Below are 20,901 nucleotides of genomic sequence, written 5' to 3' on the forward strand. Positions count from 1 at the left end.
TGCTCTATTGCTATAAACCCAGATTCTATTTTTGGCACGCGGTCTAGGCTTTAGATTGCACGTCGTATCGTTCACGTGGCCGCGCGCGAATGCACACATGCACCGTATCGCGGATATTCATTTCCGGGTTCGATCGTCCATTCTTTAACCGGGGATCGGAGTCGTTTAACGGGAGTTATTTTCTGCTATTTTATCGAAAAGAAAAACCCGAGAGTGAGAGAGGAGATCGAGTATGCAAAGGAGCTCCTCACTTTCTGCTTTGTTACGCCCGCTTTGCCTTGTTGTTCCAAGCATGATCTAAAAGCAAAAGGCTGATGTTGAATACCGCATCAAAACCCATTTAATGCGTTTATCATTGTTATTTACCGCAGAAAAGCTTTTAAGCTCCCTTGCGATAGAAGCCTGAAATATCCAGTGATTTTTAAATTTAAATAATTGATAACGACAAATAAATACTATATTATGACGTATAAATTTAATAAATAATCAAAGAGTTGCATCGATGAAAGCTTCGATAATCATCTTGTGTATATATGTATGTGATTCCTTTTCATTATCGCAATCACTTATTCAAACTTGGTGTAATTTGGTGAAAGTAGACCATGACGAGTAATAATAACTTTGCAGTTTTTCCCTTATAAAGAAGAATATAGCTCGTGAGACCGTGTGAGGATGACAAAGGTTCAAATGCACAGTGCACTTTATGCATGCCATAAATAGCCTCACGTATTCGAAGCACACTGTTAACACTAATAATGACGCTTTACTTACTTGTTGAGCAGTTTGCGCTCTTCATTCGTACTCAGCAAGAAGTAGGAACTATTAACATTAGCAGTGTGCACGAACATTCAACTCGAATCATTACATAAGCGAAAATGCAACATGCTAAAAACTACCTCCGTTCTTTAGTCTATATCTCTCTTTCTCTTTCCCTCTCTCTCTCTCTCTCTCTCTTTAGTTATATAGGTGTCTTAAAGCTACTTATAACTACAAGCTACCAATTATGAACTATAAACGTGTACATAGTTAACGTTTATATATATATATATATAATTAATTTATCCATTATTCAAGTTAGCGCCAAGTGAACTAAATAGATATAACTATTTTTTTCCTTTGTAGAGCATTATTATAAATTTGAAAATCGCTGCAAAGTAACCCTGTTAACGCGATATCTTCTTTTATCCATAACATTATAAAATATTAAAAGGTGAAATATTAAAACGACCCAACTGGCTAAGATGATCTTTATTAATTCGACATAAAACAAGACTACGTTCCGACCTTTGGTTCAGGTCCTTTTCAAGTCTTAATTAAGAACAAAAACGTTTTTCCGACATAATCACACACAAGTTGATTGAATGTGTCGACTAAACGTTTCGTCGGGGATGAAAACAAACAATGCTAAACAGCTTTAACGTCATTAAAGCTGTTTAGCATTGTTTGTTTTCATCCCCGACGAAACGTTTAGTCGACACATTCAATCAACTTGTGTGTGATTATGTCGGAAAAAAGTTTTTGTTCTTAATTAAGACTTGAAAAGGACCTGAACCAAAGGTCGAAACGTAGTCTTGTTTTATGTCGAATTAATAAAGATTATCTTAACCAGTTGGGTCGTTTTAATATTTCACCTTTTAATTTTTCTTCACTGGCGACACGAACTTTTAATATTATAAAATATATAGAAAAAGAAATAATAAGTGTATCACATGTGAAATTGCGATTCTCCCAACAGTTTTCAATCTTCAAAAAAAATTCGTTAGATCGAGTTGATCGATATGATCGACCAATGAACATACGTAAAGAACAGAACGCGAGATCAATGTGAATTGACAGCTTTTATTATCAAGTTCGCCGAGCCGTCAATCTCATAATAGAACGAAACTTTGTCCTTGCAAAGTTTGCTTGATTTTATCCTCGCGGCCACGTTTTTCTCCTAAGAACTCGCGGACATTGTCGCTCTTGGAGAACATCCCATCGATTAATCGCATAATGGACAATTTTTCCGTTATCGAAGAGCACACTATCGCACAGATGAATTAAGAAAAATTAAATTTCTCGGTTAACATAAAAGCACCGTCTAGCACAAGGTTTGTGACATTTTTCAGCGTCGTTCCTGTTTCGCCTGCGGCGAAAGGAAATGATACAAATTCGTCATTAATCGGTAATCTCTTCCCGAATGTATCTTCATCTTGTCAGATTATTTTCGCGTAGTATTTTTTTATGTTATGTTGTATATGTATAAAATTTCACATATACAAATATATACAAATAACCAGAAATAATTGTTTTATTCTATTATATAAATATAATAGTATAATATTAAATATATACATATATAATATAAATTTTTTCCGCTACTTTTCCGGCGTATTTCAAAATTTCGATAAACATTCGATGAAAATCTCTCATATTACATTTCTTTAAAAAAAAGATCAACCTTGAAAGTCAACGCGTTACAGTAATATCAATAAAAAAAATCGTGGAAAAAGTACAAAAAAGAGAATCTTTATTCAATTTAATGTAAACGTTATCGAATGTCTTCAATATGTAACATTTTTAATTTACGAAAACGCGTTTTAAAGTAAGTAGAAATAACTCGAAATTTGACAGGCGGAGAAATTAAACTGTTTAAACGTGTTTCCGACAGTTAAATACGCGTATTTTGTTACGGGAGAGAATATAATTCCGCGCGTGATAAATATAGTCGAAAAATCACGGTAGCAGAAAACATCAGTGAAAAAAGAGACGATGCGCGGAGGTGGGCGGTTTATCTAAAGCACATTTTAATTCGCGTGACGAATGAAAACAGAAAGAGAAAGTGCTTGAGAGTTGATCAGTCGCTAATTGTAATCCTCCAACTATTTTCAGCGTCGAAATGTCATATAAAGATTTCTTTGTAACGCGAGAGTTATCAATGAAATCGGTTTAAAGCATTTAAAAGAACACAAAGCGGGGAACAGCATATAATACGTGATTCTAATATTGTTACCCGGGAACACAAAGAGGAAATATTCGTAGTAAATACGAACACTTCCGAAAAAAAAAATACAAAAATATCCGCTCATTACACAAAATGAGCATATCATTAACGATAACGATGCTTGAATGTAAGGGGTATTTATTTACATCCAAAAAATAAAAAAATGAATAAATATTAAAATTTTAAAGTGACTATTTTATAACAGCGTTTCATCGCAAATTTTTTTGTAGACCTTGATGAGTATTAATGCCTTTAGTTTGCTTACGTACGTATTATATTCCGCTCACGCTTTTTCCGCATCATTTCCGTTAGATCGATGCGAGCCTTTCGTCGGACAATTTTAATAAAGCTGACGCTGGAAGAGCTACGTTTCGTATTTACCGATAATGGTAAACAATAATAAATCGATATATGAGTAATACTAAAAATAACTAATAATTTATAATAATCATAACTATGACTTACATAACTTGTAATAATATAATATATAACTAAATAAATAAGTAAATAAAAGAAACAATAAACTTAATCAAATAATGATAATAACACACATATCTATTTTCACTCTGTATCAATTTATAAGAATAAAATCTCCGGCATGTTTTAGACAGAGCAGCTTGCAACGATTTTTCGAAATGTCATATTCCTGTACAGCATAATTGCTACTCCTTCACATTCTCATTCCTTGTTACATAATACTTGTGCAGTTTCACAGTCAAGTCGTCGAGATCTCAAGTACGTGATCCAACTTCTCTTACTGAAATTATGATCCTAATATTGTCTGCTGGCGAAGGCGAAGGATTTCATCTAATGAATTTCTCGACGACGACTATGGCGATTAAAACGTTCCGAGTTTTGTGTCAATCCATAAGTTCCGAATGCTTTGTAGCTGCTGCTCATTTTACGTTCCATGACAAAAAAAGCATCGCGACTCTCGGTAACTTAATTGTACGGCGGAAAGTTCTTACCCAAGAAACTCGCGAACTTTCGTTTAAGATGCAAGATGAAGTCCTCACTACACCGGAAATCGAATTGGCGAAATTAAATTTGGAAAAAAAAAAACAGCGAGAGTTGCATGAGTAAACTCTCGCTACAGGTGAACTTTTAGATGCAATATTGATGTTATTTTATTCGTGGAGATGTAGCTCGCGGAAGCGCTAGAGAGTCTGGTTAATTTCTCCGTGAACTGTAACTTTACAGAGTTCAGGCATCATCATTTACAACCGTCATACATCAAATTATATGCTCGCTTATTTATGACTAATACCCCCGATTATTTATGACTAAACCCCGAAAAATTGGCACAATTTTGGTACCAATTTCGAGAAAATCGGTCAATAAATTTGTTAGTGCGTGGGTGGGTGTGGGTGTGGGTGTATAAAAATAAAAAAAAATTACATAGTAGCCATCCCCGAAAAATTTGCAAAATTTTGATACCAATTTCGAGAGAATCGGTCCATAAATGTGGAAGTAGTTCGCGGTCATACAGACAGACAGACGGACGGCACTTATATATATAGATATTATCCATCAATGTGATTCTCACACATTTTCACATATATAACTCTTTCTAACTTTGAGTCTGTCTCTCGTACGGGAATATCACCCATTAGCACTCATTTAGCACCCATTGCAAATACATCAATTAAGATATCTTGATGTGTAATGTGGCGAAAGCAATTAATCTTACTATTCTAGATTAGCGCATTGACAAGCTAGCTAAGTTACGTGATTCGCCACTAAATAGAAAAACTTTCACTATACAGGTGAGCTTTATTATGCTGAGTATTATGCTACCCCTTACGTCATATGCAAAGAAACGAGGGGAAGTTCATGTATTAGAACATAAAATCCTTGAGACATATTGCAACGCAGATGGAAGAAAATATGTAGAAGATTACGTAACGCGCGGATAGATGCAGTGCAGATGTTTCTCTCGGCGCATTCATCCTCTTTTGCATCCTCCCTCGCGGAATCTTTTCCCCAAATATAACCTTTCGAAGGAATTAAGTTAACCAAGGATAAGCACAAGTCAAGCGCAAACGTAAAAGTTTCAGGATTGAAGATTTCGCATTATTTAACTTTCCTTTTCTGAGTGAAGTTCGAAACTTAGGTGCATATTGCGTGTAGCGCTTCCTCGCTTCGCTATTTCTATACTTTTTTAGAACACTAAACTAGCGGAAAAAATTGTCTTTATTTTCTATGAGAAGATAAATTGAGACTTAATTCAGCATAATAATTTTCGCGCTTTTTATAGAAATAGCGTTTGCATTTGTTCGACAAGTTTAATTATGCGTATGACATTGGAATAGTTTGACAAGGTGAAAGATTGATTAATGCACACCAGACGAAGGATAGTACACGGCAATTAATGCGCGAAATGAGTCTGCTGCGAAACTCATCGTTAATTGAGGGGAGCCTCGTAGCTATCGATTCGTTCAATGTGATTTTGCTAACCAAGGTCAACCTCGTTACGCTAATAAATTCCAGAAACTACACCGCTGTTTAACCTTGCATTACGCGCCGTTTGTCTGTCTTTTCTTGGTGTTATGGTACCTCCATCGACACTTGAATTTATTCGAGCAGAGCAGATATTTCCATTATACGCCACTCTCGAGTAATGAGGTTTTCGATCGATTTAAATATTCTGCACATGCACGTGCGAACTGGTTCGCGTATTCCACCAAACGCGCACCAGAAAAAAAAAACGTAACAAGATTTTATTTCGTTGCATAAAGATCGATAAGTTATTCATTCGTTGCATAAAAAATATTTATTAATATTTGTTATTATGTTAAATATTACGAGTCCTGTAAATTGCAATTTTTGATTTGCAATGCGTTTTAGAATTATCTAAATGTTTTTCAATCCAAAGAAAATACAAAAGATAATAATGCAACAGCAATAATTTTCCGTGTATGTTCTTTTTGATATTGTTTAATTAACAAAATAGCCGAGATACGGAATTCTGAAATTAAATGTATATGTGTAATTACGATGCTAATAGCTACTAGTGTCGCTGGTGCATATTCGTGCAGATTAGCCATTCGCGATATCTTAATTAAATGTCTCGTAAAACGCGATTATAGTAACTAGTAACAATAAACTTTAAACGTATTTCTCATGTGTCATTATTTAAAAGCAAAAAGTACATAATATGACATATGCAGACATATTTAATAAACGCATATGTATATCTCAGTTCTGAGTCTAACAATAAGTGAATCTGTACAAATAGCTAAACATTTCGAACAGTTCACTATGGAAAGTATATAATATACATATATATAGAATATATTAAATATATAATGGAAGCATAGCAATACGAAACAAATGGTATAGAAAGTTCAGTCATGGAAAGGAACTATATTATCAGGATCCAAAAGCAGTTTATTGAAGTTCAACGATGTTCATCGAACCGTAATCCAACAGGCTGGTAAAACGCGAGCTCGTAAAACATGAATTCACTTCTAACTTGGTTACCCACGTGTACGTACTTCACGTTCGCGATAAAATGATTCGAGCATCACAAGCGCCGACAGAATCGTAAGATAAAATTTCAAAGTGACATACGACAAAATAAAATTACGAGACAAACGGGATATCGATATAAATTCTGTTTTGAAGTAAATCGCGTTGATTAACGTGTATTTACGTGATACACACTGCGGTACTCATCTAATAATATTTCTGATTGAAAGAACTTGGCGAAAATTGATCAATAACACGAGAAGGGGTTGAAGAAGTGCTCCTCGCTCGTCGAAAAATGTTTCTAGTCTAAAAGTTTCAAGCTACTGAAAGGAAGAGTTTAAGCGTAACAAATAATAATGTAATATATTTGTCTAGCAAATAATAATAATTATGAAGTGAAATTTCAAGGATTAAAATGCAGTCTCGAGTGAATTAATATAATAAGCACTTCAAATATTTGCGCAATACAATTTCGAGCACGTCAAGACGATTCGTGATAAGTACTACAAACAAAGATGGCTAAATCTCATTTGTATAATAAACATAATTAACAAACATAAACTGGTTTGTTTAAAACAGTTTTTATACGTTGTTATACTTTCTAAATGATATTCTTATGGCGTTGATTATTTCGAAATTATATTGTGTTGCAGAAATACAAACAAAAATACGGAAAATAGAAGTCGGTTCATTGAAAAATAATACCCTATATAGTTTCGCAAGCTTGAATGCATTCCCATTTCCAGATCACTTTGTAGAAAATTGTTCCACTCGACGCTGCAAGGCAGAGAATTTTCGCGTCAACGTGATCCTTTTCGTTCGTGGAATTAACAGAGTCAAATCCAAAATTTGAATTGCTCCAGGGATCTAATCTCACGTATATACAATGAACAGCAATGAAATTTGCGTGCATGATACTTGTGGATAAAGAGAGAGAGAGAAGGAGAGAAGACAGAAAAAGAGAGTCAATCTCTTCTCCGGAATATTGCACCGAGTTTACGTTGCGATCGTCTGGTATATAAAGCCTCTAAAACCACTGATTCCAAGCGAACACGTACGCCTGGCACAATGCGGCTAATTTATCCAGCGAACATTTCTTGCGGTTCTGGAAGTACCTTTAAGCGATGTAGCATGGTCGAAGTTGTTGCGAAACTCCAATATCGACGTGGTTTTAGTGGCCAGCAATTCTTATTTATCCTCGATCGCGTTATATGTACACTTGACGTTTGATAGTCGCTATACATTATTATGCAATATATACACTATTAGAAATGAAATATCTGGTGGTTAACATATATTTTTAATAAACGGCTAATTGCTATTTATAACAATTAACCATTGCATTATTGAACATTTGAATATTATTTTAGAGATTTTTACGGTTTAATATAATGTTAATTTAGATTTGGCTCGTTAAGTACATAATACTATATATACATATATATTATGAAAAGTTTAAGGTAAACAGGTGCGATCTGCCTATAAGAAAAATATTTACACGCATCATGAATTTTATATATCACGCGGTTTATATTAAAGATCTAATATCTTAACTTCTTTTTAATTAATAGCAAAACTGTGTAGTAATTTAAATACCACATCAGTAATTCCTTCTGTCAGAACTTGCATGCGTGGGTATTCTTTCATTATATATGATCCCAAGGGGCAAACTACATGGATAGACTATGCAGCAAAAAGCATGTTGTTTGTCCTTGTTAGTAATAATATCATAAGAAAATATCTATTTTTATAATGTGTTATTAATAAATAATTTTTCGACTATTAAACTCGTTGGCTATGATCAATTAATTAAAGCTGAAATATTTATTTCATGACCCTTAAATATAATAATGATTAGCATTAATCTTCTCGTTTTTTTAATGTAAATATAATTCTCAATTATTTTCTTATCAACATTTAAGCATGAGATTCACAATGTAGAGAATGATTTAAATTAATCGAACAATGTTCCAAGAGAGCAGCGACAGAGTTGAAAACAGAATTATGCGATGGCCTTCGTTTACTCAATGGAAAATAATATTGCGAAATTTTCCGCAAAGAGAGAGATGGAACGCCCGTGACACAAATGTGGTTAGACGTCGCTACCTTTATGTATTTAATATCGAGATGCTACGACAGTACGTTAAAAAGTTAAGAAATTACAGTAATGGCTCTTTTATAAAAGCGAAATTAAAATCAGAATCTAATCTCGGTGCATGCGAGGAGCGTTTCTCTCCGCACAAACATAATAAAGCGGATAGAAACTAAATTATCATTAGACATCGTTTATGTTGTCATCATGTAAAAATAAAACAGAGGTTACAGAGTCTTCTTTTGACACGAGTGAGTCTTTGACGATATGTTTGAAAAGCGTGATAATGATAATGGCATGTTTCGCGTAACTTTAGATTGTCGACATCGTCAGTCTGATCAGGCTCTGTAAAACGAGAAGACATCTGTGTTGCAATTATCCCTCGCGTCCCTCAGTTAATTAACTTTAATGTGTATTGACGGTAGTAAAATACCAAGTTATATACTCTATTTGACTAACGTAATTACCGTTACACCCCTACCGTGACCTTGAAAGAAATCTCGTTAACCTATACCTACCTACTCGTACCTTACATCATACAAATGCGTCCTATGCAATGTATTTTATACACTCACTCTATAAATTTATATATGTTCCTCGGCCGTATGACATTAAGGTTAAAAGTACATCCTCAGCGAGATCGGAAAAAAACACGAATAATGCTTATTTTACTCGTGAAATTTTTCCACACTCTATATAGAAACCTGTGTACATACACATATGATATTGCATGTACTATTAATATCTCACTCAAATACACATACATGTACAGAGTATCGCTATAAAATATTACGATATTACTTCTTAACGATGCAAATAGATCATCGTAACCGTATACCTTGATCTAGAAAGAGTATCAAGTTCAAGTATTATCGATTATTGAGAAAGAAAACGAATTATTCTTTTATATTTCACATAAATTTATTTATCATGAATAATAATTTCCTATAGTTTGCAATGCTTTATCCAAATAGTGCAATATATGCCGCTATATATGTATATGTGCATCAAGAGCAAATCGATTTATTGCATTTCCATTCATACTTATGTAGAAGCACCACTTTATCACTCGATTAAATTCGTTGCACTTAAAAGTCTAACGAAGAGCTAGTTCATACGTGTCGTTAATTATATATTTTTCGTTTATTCATTTATATTATTTATTCATTCATATATTTGTTTAAACAGTTTATCAATTATCAATCTTTTTCAATTATTTATGACACTAATGAATTATATAGATATTAAAGTCAACAGCTTTTTTTTTACACGGATTCGGCAACAGCCTGTGGGGAAAATGAGAGGCATGAAGGTCTTCCGGCGAAAAAAAGACTTACTTTTTTTCGCAGGAAACGCTTTTCATTCGTCGGAAAGTAGGTCGGCCTCGTAGAGTCGAAATCTGACACGAGCCATTAACGAAATCGAATCACCAACTTAACAAGTTCTCACGCGGCTCAGAGATGCCGTTCCTCGAGTCAAGCTATTATTGTTATTATCTTTGGTGTCAATTTTTTGCCGCAGAATTTCCCATAAATATCCCTCTACATAGCGCGAGCGTCACTTTATAACGTCGTCGATCGCTATAGATAAGGCTCGCTATCATCTAAATGTGTATATGTATACCTCATATCTGCGCTTTTTACGATCAGGAGTTTCAAATGGTATAGTTTAAGAGCTCCTGGTTCTGGCGTTAGAGAAATGGTTACACGGAATACTCAGGTCGTATATACATATATATAGTGCGCAAATTTTAAAAAAATTTTCTCGTGAAAGGTTACGTTTCGCAAATATAACATTGCACATGCGTTTACAATCTTGCATTTATACCGTTGATATTTCAGAACATCTAGAAATAATTGCATGCCACTAACATATTTATGTAATAACTGAAAAAGAACTGAGGTTTAATTTTCCTGTGCTCTCTAAATTATTCATCCTCGCGAAAAGGTAGAGAGCATTTTGAACAATTACACAATATTAATAAATTATCATTCAACGAGTATAATTTAGTCAAACATCATTAAGCGATATTCAATAATTAAAATATATATATGCATCAGTTTTACCAATTTAGAGATTAATGAATATAGTTGCGAGAAACGTAATTTTATTATTAAACGTAATTATCATGAGTAAAACCATCACTAGCTTTAATTTTCTCCTCTCGTTAAACTGATAGTGTTTTGCTATATTATAATTCGTGCCATAACAAGATTATTTGCATCGTACGTCGTCTAGAGACTTGGCTAATTATTCATATTCATTATTATTTCATTTCCTTATGTTGTAAGAAAAGTTAAAATATTGGAAGCGCGAGGTCTGAGGTTTTAAATAGTAATACAGCTGTTCGCCCCTATGCACAAATCGATGAAAACCTATCAATCAAACGATATCAAAAACAGCCATGACCTGAAAAATCAAACGACACCTCATGTACGTTTGTGTTCTTTATCATCTTGCATTATTACAAAATGTTCTCACACAGTAAGTCTCTACAAGACGCTTGATCGAGGTAAAAAAGTACAATAGAAATCGTCATAATTAACATTAATTTATAACTGACTATATGTATGTTAGAATAAAAAATAAAATCAAATAAAAAGCTCGCGTTTCTCGTGTAATTGATAGCTTTGTTATTTAGTCTTTGTTATTTAGTAGAAAAATTATTTCTACGCTTATTTTTACGTAAAAACAAATATCTCCAAGAACAAAAAATACCATTAAGCTTTTGTGTTATTGTCATTTACATAGCTCGAGGGATAAAAGAAATTTATTTATAAAAACTTGTTTGTTAAGAATTTTGCTAATAATATACAAGAGTTCATAAGACCAAATTTTATACATATGTATATGTATGCAGATTTAGATTTTATTTAAAATTGAGATTTTATCTACAAGTATATACCAGATATGCAATTTTCTAAGTATTATATATATATCAGAAGATAATTATCCCCACTTAACAATCATAATACATCGAGATTGACAGGACATTATCTTACATGATCCTGCTTAATCCGCTTAGAGTTAAGCGCACAATACAAACGAAGCTCTTTGCGTTGCATGCCAATTACGATAATCAGAACGATTTCGACGCGGCGAATTGTTTGAAACTTGCGACCGAGAGCGCAGTATCTCGCCAGCGTGTCTCTCCCGGAAATAGAAATGCGACCAGGTGTATACACGGTGTATAACGAGTACTTAAAGCTAAACGTGAGGCGCATCCGGAGATAACTATGAGTGTCATGGGAATACACTAAGGGGAAAACCAGGGAATAAGTTAGGAGGAAAAGCAACACAGGCACGTATAAGGAAGTGCAAAAGAAGGGAGGAAAGAAATGAAGGAAGGAAGAGCTGGGTCGCGAAAGAGGAACGGAAGGGGAGCGAAATAGCAAGGACGATGCCCGTTGACCTGAATAACGTGACCCGTATTTGCAGCTGCTACTATAGATCGCAGGGTACATCCCGGCTGGCTGGCTGCCTGCCTGCCTGCCTGCCTGCCTGCCTGCCTTGCAGAAGGTTGTCGACCTACCTGCGTGGGCGTCGCGCTTGCGTTCAAAGCGCGCCGCACATCCTATGGAGAAATCCTGGCGACGCGACGTGTCGGACTGATTGAAATTCATGCAATGAAATGATCGTGTATTAAATCGCGCATCCGTCCGACGGATTATAGCGCGACACGTTCGGCATTCGCGGTCCGATCGACCCACCGCAAGTCAAAACCGCGAAATTCGCGTGGCTTGACCGAACCGTCCGGCGTACTCGCATTCACGGCATATTGCATTAATGCGGTGACCGGCTCATGCATCATCCCCGGTGTTTCGTAAATATTTACGCGGATCTCTCGAGTTTGTTACCGCTCGTCTGGTGGATTTGCTTACCATTCCTTCTCTTCGCGAGGTGACGTGGCACCACGACAGTTTCCTCATTAATTTATGCCGTCTGCGACAGAGGTTGGTAAATCTCGAGATGAGAATCGACAGTCTATATAGAATCTAAAGAGTCGCGGCGCGTAAAAATTCAATACAAGTTTTCTTTTCTTTGCATTATACCATTTTTATATTTCGCATCGACCAACGTCAAAGGGAAAATACCGCGACGCTCGACGCGCGTCTCTCTTCAATGAGAAGGTATAGTATGAGAAGATATGGTCTCTTTTGAGATAAACGCGCGTATATACTCGTTTCAAGACGTCTCGACAGAGTCTTAGCAAAGTTTTAGCTACGCGCTATTCTCAAAGCGACACTTAATTGGTTACTCCTTGAATCAAGTGTCTGAGGCATTATGGAGCGTCGTACAGCACGAAGAACGGGCTTAAAAACATGCTCAACTTTCGCTCGAACTTCGACGATAGTTCAAATTTCGCGCACGTGGAATAGAGTCACGTATGCACGCTCGATGACGACGAAAAATAGAATATAAACAAGAAAATCAATGAGAGAAGCTGTGTGCAGAAAATGTATATTAGATTCAGGTTATCCAGGCATTTCCTTCTATGCGAGCTTTTACGAGTTTATATGATTTCAAGACACTATGATTTCTTTGCAATATGTATTCAGAATTGTGCAGAATTTGATTTACAGCGTGACACGGGCCACAAGGGACAACCGACCTGTCATTCTGTCCCGAAGGGATGAAAACCAGGCGAAGGTCGCAACTTAAGGGATCATTGCCCTCGATGCGGCCTTCGCTTTCTGCTTTCTACCGAACAGGATTTTCTCCTACGAGTCGGTTGCATGCGATCCCTTCCTTCCATAAGTAAATCCCCGAAAGTCGATGACCCGGTTATTCCCGATAATCTTCTAAAGTCACAATCTCTACAGTCTTGGTATAATTATATTATTATATCATTTGTACTTTTATATTACAAACAAAGAAACTATTCATTTCATTTTCAAACGGGGTTTTTTCTAACACGTGTCTAACGGAATATAATATAATTGAATGTACGGCTGATGTTGGAACTTCTCAAGATGCGAATCTACTGAAACACTAAAAGCTGCTGCGAACTTCGCTCTCGCTTGTCTTGTTTCAAACCCGTAATTTTCCCGTATTAATTGACAGAGCGCCGAGAGGCAAATTTGTTGGCATCGGGGTACTTTAGCAGCGCAAGAGTCTCGCTTGTGTAAATTGGGCTTAGCCGTAAAGAGTCGAGCCAGCTAAGTGAATGCCGTGCGAAGTGCTCGACAATGTACGTCTGCATTAGACATCAATTAGCTTCGGGTTGACTTCAAATTCGCGTAATATCACAGTATGGCAACGTCAGAATGTCTCTGCTTGCACTTAATAAGAAGCATTAAAGTGCGCAACGTTTATGTATATTGCACACGCGCTATATTCAAAAATAAAAATTTCAAAAATAATGCGGCAAATTTGCGACGAATAAAGGAAAATAATTTGTATATATTATTTTAATAGAGATAATTAAAGCCACTTCCGTGTTCCTTTACATCTTGTAAATGTATTTAAATGTCTTTCCTTTCCTTCAAACGAACTGCTTCCTGATTGATTTTTATCAAGAAATCCACAAATTCATTTTCACGATGGAACGATCAACAACTTTTTAGCTCTCGAACGAGAATTAATTACCTTAAATTTGGAAGAGAAACTTTAAAATACAATTTGTCGGCCGCAAAAGGTGTAAATGTTTGAACTTTTCGGAGATCACAATACTCGAGAAAACTCTCAAGAATTTGGCAACTTTTTACGAGTTCAATGACCTTGACCGATATCGTTCAAGAGAGAAAGCCGAGAGGCAGGCAATAAGTTCTCGCGGAAGAAAAGCCCGTGAAAAGTAAACGTCAGTCGAAAACTTCATTATTGGAGAAAACGAATTTCAGCGTAAATGCAGAAAAGATCTTAGGCGTTGAAACGATGAAGAGCGCGACTATTTCTCTCAAACTGTTCTTCGCTTTTTATGAGCTTTCACTTACTGCGTTTCATCGCTAACGCGCTATCGAAATGCGAATTTTATTGCATCAAACGTCGTCATCGTCGTTATTGCAGATCCCCATGGACGATGGAAAAATCTCTCGTCAAATTTTACTGGGTCATGAATCGCTGCCGACAGGTATATCAAACCTTTCCATACATCGTACATGAGCACTATGATCGTGCAAAGATACAATATAATATAATGCGATTCTCGATATACATAGAATATAATTGTTGGAATATAATTGTTCATAATGTGTGTCCAATTACGTTTGCTTGATGAAAGTAGAATATCTGAAATGGAATATGTCGATTCTCGCTTTTCATTATTAACATTTAATTGATCTTTAAATTTTTTAAATATCGATTAAAACGCAATGATGAAAAAGACGGCAACTAAAACGGATGATTCATTTCCAGCGTCTCGATATCGTTCGAGATTATTTATCGCGCCGCATCCGGGTCAATTAAATAAATCCCGAGGCATGAGAGCTCTTGACTCACGCTTGACGGCAGTCTAAATTCAACTTTTCCAAAACAAAGCTGCGTTTCTCAAAGCCGCGTGAGCCATTTGTGTCAGGGTTAAAGCACGTATATGTACGTGATGCATGCTCGCCTTTTGCGCGTAGCGACGTACTTACGACCGTGCGGTCCTTACGGACCTTAATCCGGGATTCCATTTTCGAGATTAACGGCTACGCTTCGAGAGTGCGAACATGGTCAGATTAAGGTAGGGACAATGATTACCAAGTATATCGCACCGCACACAAACTGAATACCTGATCATTATGAAAACAACGCTTTTACGCGTAAATTATCAAAAGAGGATTTAGCTAGATGCCACATGTTTTTTCGCACGAAAGATATTAATTCCACGAAATGTTTTAATTCCATAAAGAAAACTGAAAAGCAATTTATTAAATATAAAAGAGCTTATCTTCTTCCTTCCTTTCTTTCTCTGAATTATTAATTAATAGAATGATCTCGTTATAAATTGACGTCAAAAAATTCTGTTCTTAGTTTATATATATATATATATATATATATATATATATATATACAAATTTTTCAAAATAATGCGCCACTGAAATTGTTTTTTATTTTAATTTAAATTTAAACTAATGTAGAGACTCCATCATACAATGAATGCTCCATTGGATTCTTATCTTTTTTTTTTTGTCTTTTTGGAAAAAGAAAGAATTTGTGCACTTAAAATCGTCGAAAAATTCAATGGACAATATGTCTATGCATATAGCTCAGAACCTCTTCTGCGATCTCGAAATTTTACGCGAGCGAATTTTACGATGCGACAATTCTAAAATAACACACGCTTGACATATATTCGCGAGTATTTTCCACTTTCGTAGGTACGAGTAACATAATTCTGTCCTGTAACATTTCTCGCGTGTCGACGTTTTCTGATCCTTTCCACGCAGAATATTCCTAAATCTTTACACAGACAACAATGGTGATCCAACTCTCTTGTGTGCTTTGCTGACTGCATGAAATAAGCTTATCCCAATGCAACGGTCAGAAATGAGTAATTGCAGCCGAAAGTTTAATTAGTAGTCTAACAATAAGTTTAATTAACGTCCACTTTGACTGTGATAATTTTATGCTTCTCTTACCTTCTGTTAACTCTCAATTTATCGCGATAGGTTTTTTGGGCAATTAAATCATTCTTATTTTTTAAAGTTGTATAGTAAAAAATTATATACATATATTATTGTTATCCTTTCTCGCAATTTATGTAAAATTAAATCGTAAAAATTCTCGACAAGGTCCAAAATTCGGGGTATACAAGCAAAGCAATCATAATATTTGAAACAAGCATTAAACGACTTCTTTACTAAAATAAACCAACAATGTAAATCAGCGAGCATTATGCGATATATTAATGCTATCTTGTTTACTTTCTTGTTAGGGGTAGTCTCTCTTAAATAGGTGTCCCTGCATGACTGAAATTATAATTTATACTGTTCTTTTTTTTCCCCAAGCACTCTAGAAACACGACCTTACTGCACTTACGCGGCGTATAGATTTCAGTAATAAACAGAACCTATCTCAAGAGCAACGTCGCTGTTATTTCTTCTTTCTCTCTCGAGCTCGCATTACGCCGTATGGCTTCACCCCTGAACTACATTTCACCGACGTTTATGTAAAGAACACGCTTATAGATTATCGTCATATGACATTGAAGTCGTCACGTGAAAGCGGCGAATCTGGCGAATTCGCATTCCAGAACGTCACTTTCTAAAGTCAATCTTGTCTCAATGGTCGTTTAAGCTTTTCCTTGAAATATCTCACGAATCTCAGATCTTAAAAACTTGATCGAAATTTTTACGACAATCTTCGTAAAATTTTATCATTTTGTTTGAAAAATTTCTAACAATAAGAGGAATATATATTTTAAAATAATAACATTTTTTTAAATAATATAATATTCTAAATATATATTAATATTTTAAATATAATAATTTTTTATATACAATCTATACTCTAATATTTTCAAAGATTTCTTTGAAATAAATTTTAAATGAAGAAAAAGAATTCGAAAAAATATGCCAGAGCCAATTGAAAAGCAAGATTTTGCTAAGCTTCAGTTTTTAAGATTAATCTTTAAATTATGAGATGGATATGTTTAAGAGTTAATGATAATAATAATTTATGCATTCTGAGACAAATAACACTATACACGCAAAAAAATAAGACGAAAATTTTTTTAAATTCTGAATTTTATATTGTAAATTCATATTGTGTTTAATGTGTCAATATACTTCAAATCCTCGAGATGATTTGTATAAGTTAAGAATCACTCTAAAATAACTTTTTTTAACTTACTTGTAAATCAGTTGCGACACGTTGTGACAATCAAAAAACTCGTATCCTCTCAATTTCGTGAAGCATGAACCGTTCCTCCATGATCAGGACACTTTGAAATTGATCTCGAAGTTCCATGACTCATTTGCGTAGCTCATTATCGGCCGTGACGATGAACTTATTTGCGACTGCTGTCTGAGATCTGAAAATAAACGTCGGAGAATTATTTTCGCGAGACGGTTATGAGCGTGTTAAATAAAATTCTAACACGGTATTGCCTGCCGTTAAGTCAACTTATCATTAAAAATACATTAAAATCTGTTTTTAAAAATAAAATATTTTTTTCTTCGAGTTCAAAACAGAGGCATATGCAATATAAAACGACTTGGACAAAATTTCTCAATCACTTTTAATAAAAAACGGTGTGCAAATCTTTTCAACAATTCTAACAAATCTTGCAAGAAAATTTGCAAGAGCAAATTTATCAAAGTAGATTGCAAACATAATTTAAGCTTCGTCAAATTACAATTCTACGTCTGTGTAGATAGTTCTTCGTGTCTGTAATATGTTTCCGAAGACCCTGAATCGATATATTCGCAGTAAGCAAACGTTCGTAGATAGTCCATTGTCAACAAGCATAAATTTCGCAGTCACATGTTTACCGTATGAAACGCATAATGCAATTTAGTAGTGTGCACCGTCTGCTCATTTGTTTCATCGTATTGTATCTGAGCATCAGCAAAGCTGACCTATGCAAATTCAAATTCAACAATTCCCGCTTTCAATGTATAAATACAGCTTCGGATACCGATATCAAATGCAACGAGATTAATGAGCCATTGATCACACATAATGATGTCATCGATAAATTGCGGCTTACATATGTAATTACTAATAATTGGATAACTAACTTGCTATTAATTCGATAATTACTCTTAATTGCATCAATATTATATATCACATATTATCCACGAGTACAATGAATCCGAGACATTCAGTACCTATAAATAAAGAGTCAACAAAACATATCCATGATTTATTGCGCGCGGATTTGGCGCTGACACAAATTTTATAAATGTCTTTTTGCCACGCAAAAAGTATGCTTGTAAGTGATAAGACATCATCAACGGAAGCGTGAAAAATGAAGGGGTGAGGGCAAGAAGTGATGAGGAAAGTGATTCGGTCTAACAGTCAATTTGTGCTATTCCGAACAAAAGTGACTAATGCAGCTCATATTTTATGCCATATCCATGCACAGTTTGATAATCGATGACGACAATAATGATCTACGATTGAAATACTGAAAAAGCTTGAAATGCACATTTATATATACATATGTGTTCTAAAAACATCGCATTATTTTACACAAATTATTATATAATATGGAAAAATACCTCTGCAAGCGTATTTAAATTAATAATAAAGATAAAGCTCTTGCAGACAAAAAATATGATACGTTATAAAACTTCAAGCTTTATTTATTAGATTATTTATATCGCAATATAATTAATAAATAATTATATAAAAATTTCCTTTAATATCTTTCTATAATATAACACGAATATAATATATATTATATATATTATAAACAAATATTAAATTAACATATTAAAGCTACAAATTCAAACCGCGCGTTAATCTTTATTTTCATTTCTCGTAGAAAATTTTCAATTAAGAAATCAAACGACGCAAGTTTATCTACAAAATCAATTATATTTGCATGTAACGAATACAGCAGATTACCATCTGCTTTTAATTACCTATTGCATATTTATTTCCATTATCGCGAAGCAATATCGCACGAATGCGAGATACAAAAATATAAAGTGAAATACGCGTAACTCGCGCGAAATTTGATGCGCAATTGCGATGTTTATTGAATAACAATTTTTATTACGAAATATTGGCTCGCTCAATCATTTTACGCTACAATTCGTCGATTCTAAATATATAATAATTTAGACGCGTTGAACAAAATTCATTTACCGAGTCAACTAGAAAGAGAAAGAAAAAGAAGAAAAGAAGGATTAAGCATGTAAATTCTCATTTAGCGATAATTGCAGTTTCACGAGTCCCGAAATTAATTCGACACGAATTTCTCCAACGTCGCGTTAAATCAATTGATTGGCCTCCGAAGTTCAGGCTAATTTTCATCAATACTAAACTTTCGACGGTACGCCAGAATCGCATCGTGACGTCGACTGATTCGTCGGATTCACATGAATCAGGGCAAATACGTGTGGGATTCGTAAAGAGCTTTGTAGATCTACGTTTGTACATGAGAGTCACGTCTCTTCGGAATCACGCGTCGCAACGAAGCAAGCAAAATTGTACGCGATGCGTCGGTGGCAAATGTCCGATGGGGTTGCGCGAAATAAAGTATAAAAAGTTGTCATATATGTGTGTATGTGTGTGTGCGTGTGCGTGTGTGTGTGTGTAAGGTTGAGTAATGTGGGCGAGAGAATTTTTCGTTATTCACATATATGCCATTCTCTGTTTGCTCTATCCTTAAGCTCGCCCCGACGTGGCATTGTGAGAGACTATTTTAGACGAGCGGGATCTGATCTGCCGATGCTCGAGTGCGAATGAAAAAAGATGAAAACACCGATATCACGGATTGCGACATCATGGATTAAAAGTCGCAACGCAAAAAAATTGCATCTGCAATTCCGCGAATTCTCATAATATCCAGTCGTGATTTTCATTTAAACTTAAACATCAAATCATTTAAACTTGTGGGGAATTAATTGTTTCTTAAATAATTTCATTATTAATGCATTGTTCGAAGAGTAGGTAAAATTAAAATTAATAAAATTTAATTATTGTACAATGTCTGATTGTGAGTACGCGTATATCTGTAACGTATGTGCGTATCCGCGTCGTCGCGCAATTTTGGTTACATTATTCAAAATCAATAGCACGTAGCGAATTAGAAATTAATCGCTACATTAAATTTACTGATATCGATACAATTTCACGATAAGCTGGAGCAATTACTGTGGCACGCTATCGCAGAACTAGGAAACCCGAAAATCAAGCCGCGCGGATTGCGCAAATGTCAATTATACGATCAGTTGCGAATTAATCGTGAGCAATAATTACCTGAAAGAGAGACGATATACATATATATATATATACTCGCTATATAGGCTCTGTCATTAGTCGTATCGATCGATGTAGGATAATGTCATCCTCGAAAACTCTGGTCGTGAGAGACGATCGAATTATAGATCGGAATTATAATTAGGCGACGTTGTATCCGCCTGTATCATCAATCTCAAGGTTTATTTAAACCTTTAGATCATGTTAAAATACCCCGTAATTTATCAAGCGCAATCATTCTAAAACATTAGATACTAAAAAAATTGATTATAAATATATATATATATTATATACATATATAATATATCGATTATAAATATTTAAATACGATCCTTCATATACATACACTTTTTAAACAACTTTTTATAAATTATAAAATTTTTCTTTATTAAATTAAATAATTTATATATAACTCAAATCTCTCTATAATATTTTTCTCTCATCAAAGTTTGCATATAATTTTCAGAGCCTGTAATTAAATATAGTTTCCATATTTATA

At 34.7% G+C, this 20,901-nt stretch overlaps 1 protein-coding gene across 1 annotated transcript in view; it reads right to left on the reverse strand.

Moving 5' to 3' along the window:
• Nucleotides 1–20,901, reverse strand: part of LOC145937142 (uncharacterized) — a 66,988-nt gene that overhangs the window by 24,739 nt on the left and 21,348 nt on the right. The window contains exon 4 of the mRNA XM_083040023.1: nt 17,322–17,502. Within this exon, the coding sequence (XP_082896149.1) occupies nt 17,405–17,502 (98 nt within the window). The 3' untranslated portion in view covers nt 17,322–17,404. The remainder of the gene's footprint in view (nt 1–17,321; nt 17,503–20,901) is intronic.

This window comes from Prenolepis imparis, unplaced genomic scaffold, assembly GCF_030444845.1.
Source record: "Prenolepis imparis isolate NDT839.2.m4 unplaced genomic scaffold, iyPreImpa1.0 SCAF_6, whole genome shotgun sequence".
In the NCBI taxonomy this organism is placed as follows: domain Eukaryota; kingdom Metazoa; phylum Arthropoda; class Insecta; order Hymenoptera; family Formicidae; genus Prenolepis; species Prenolepis imparis.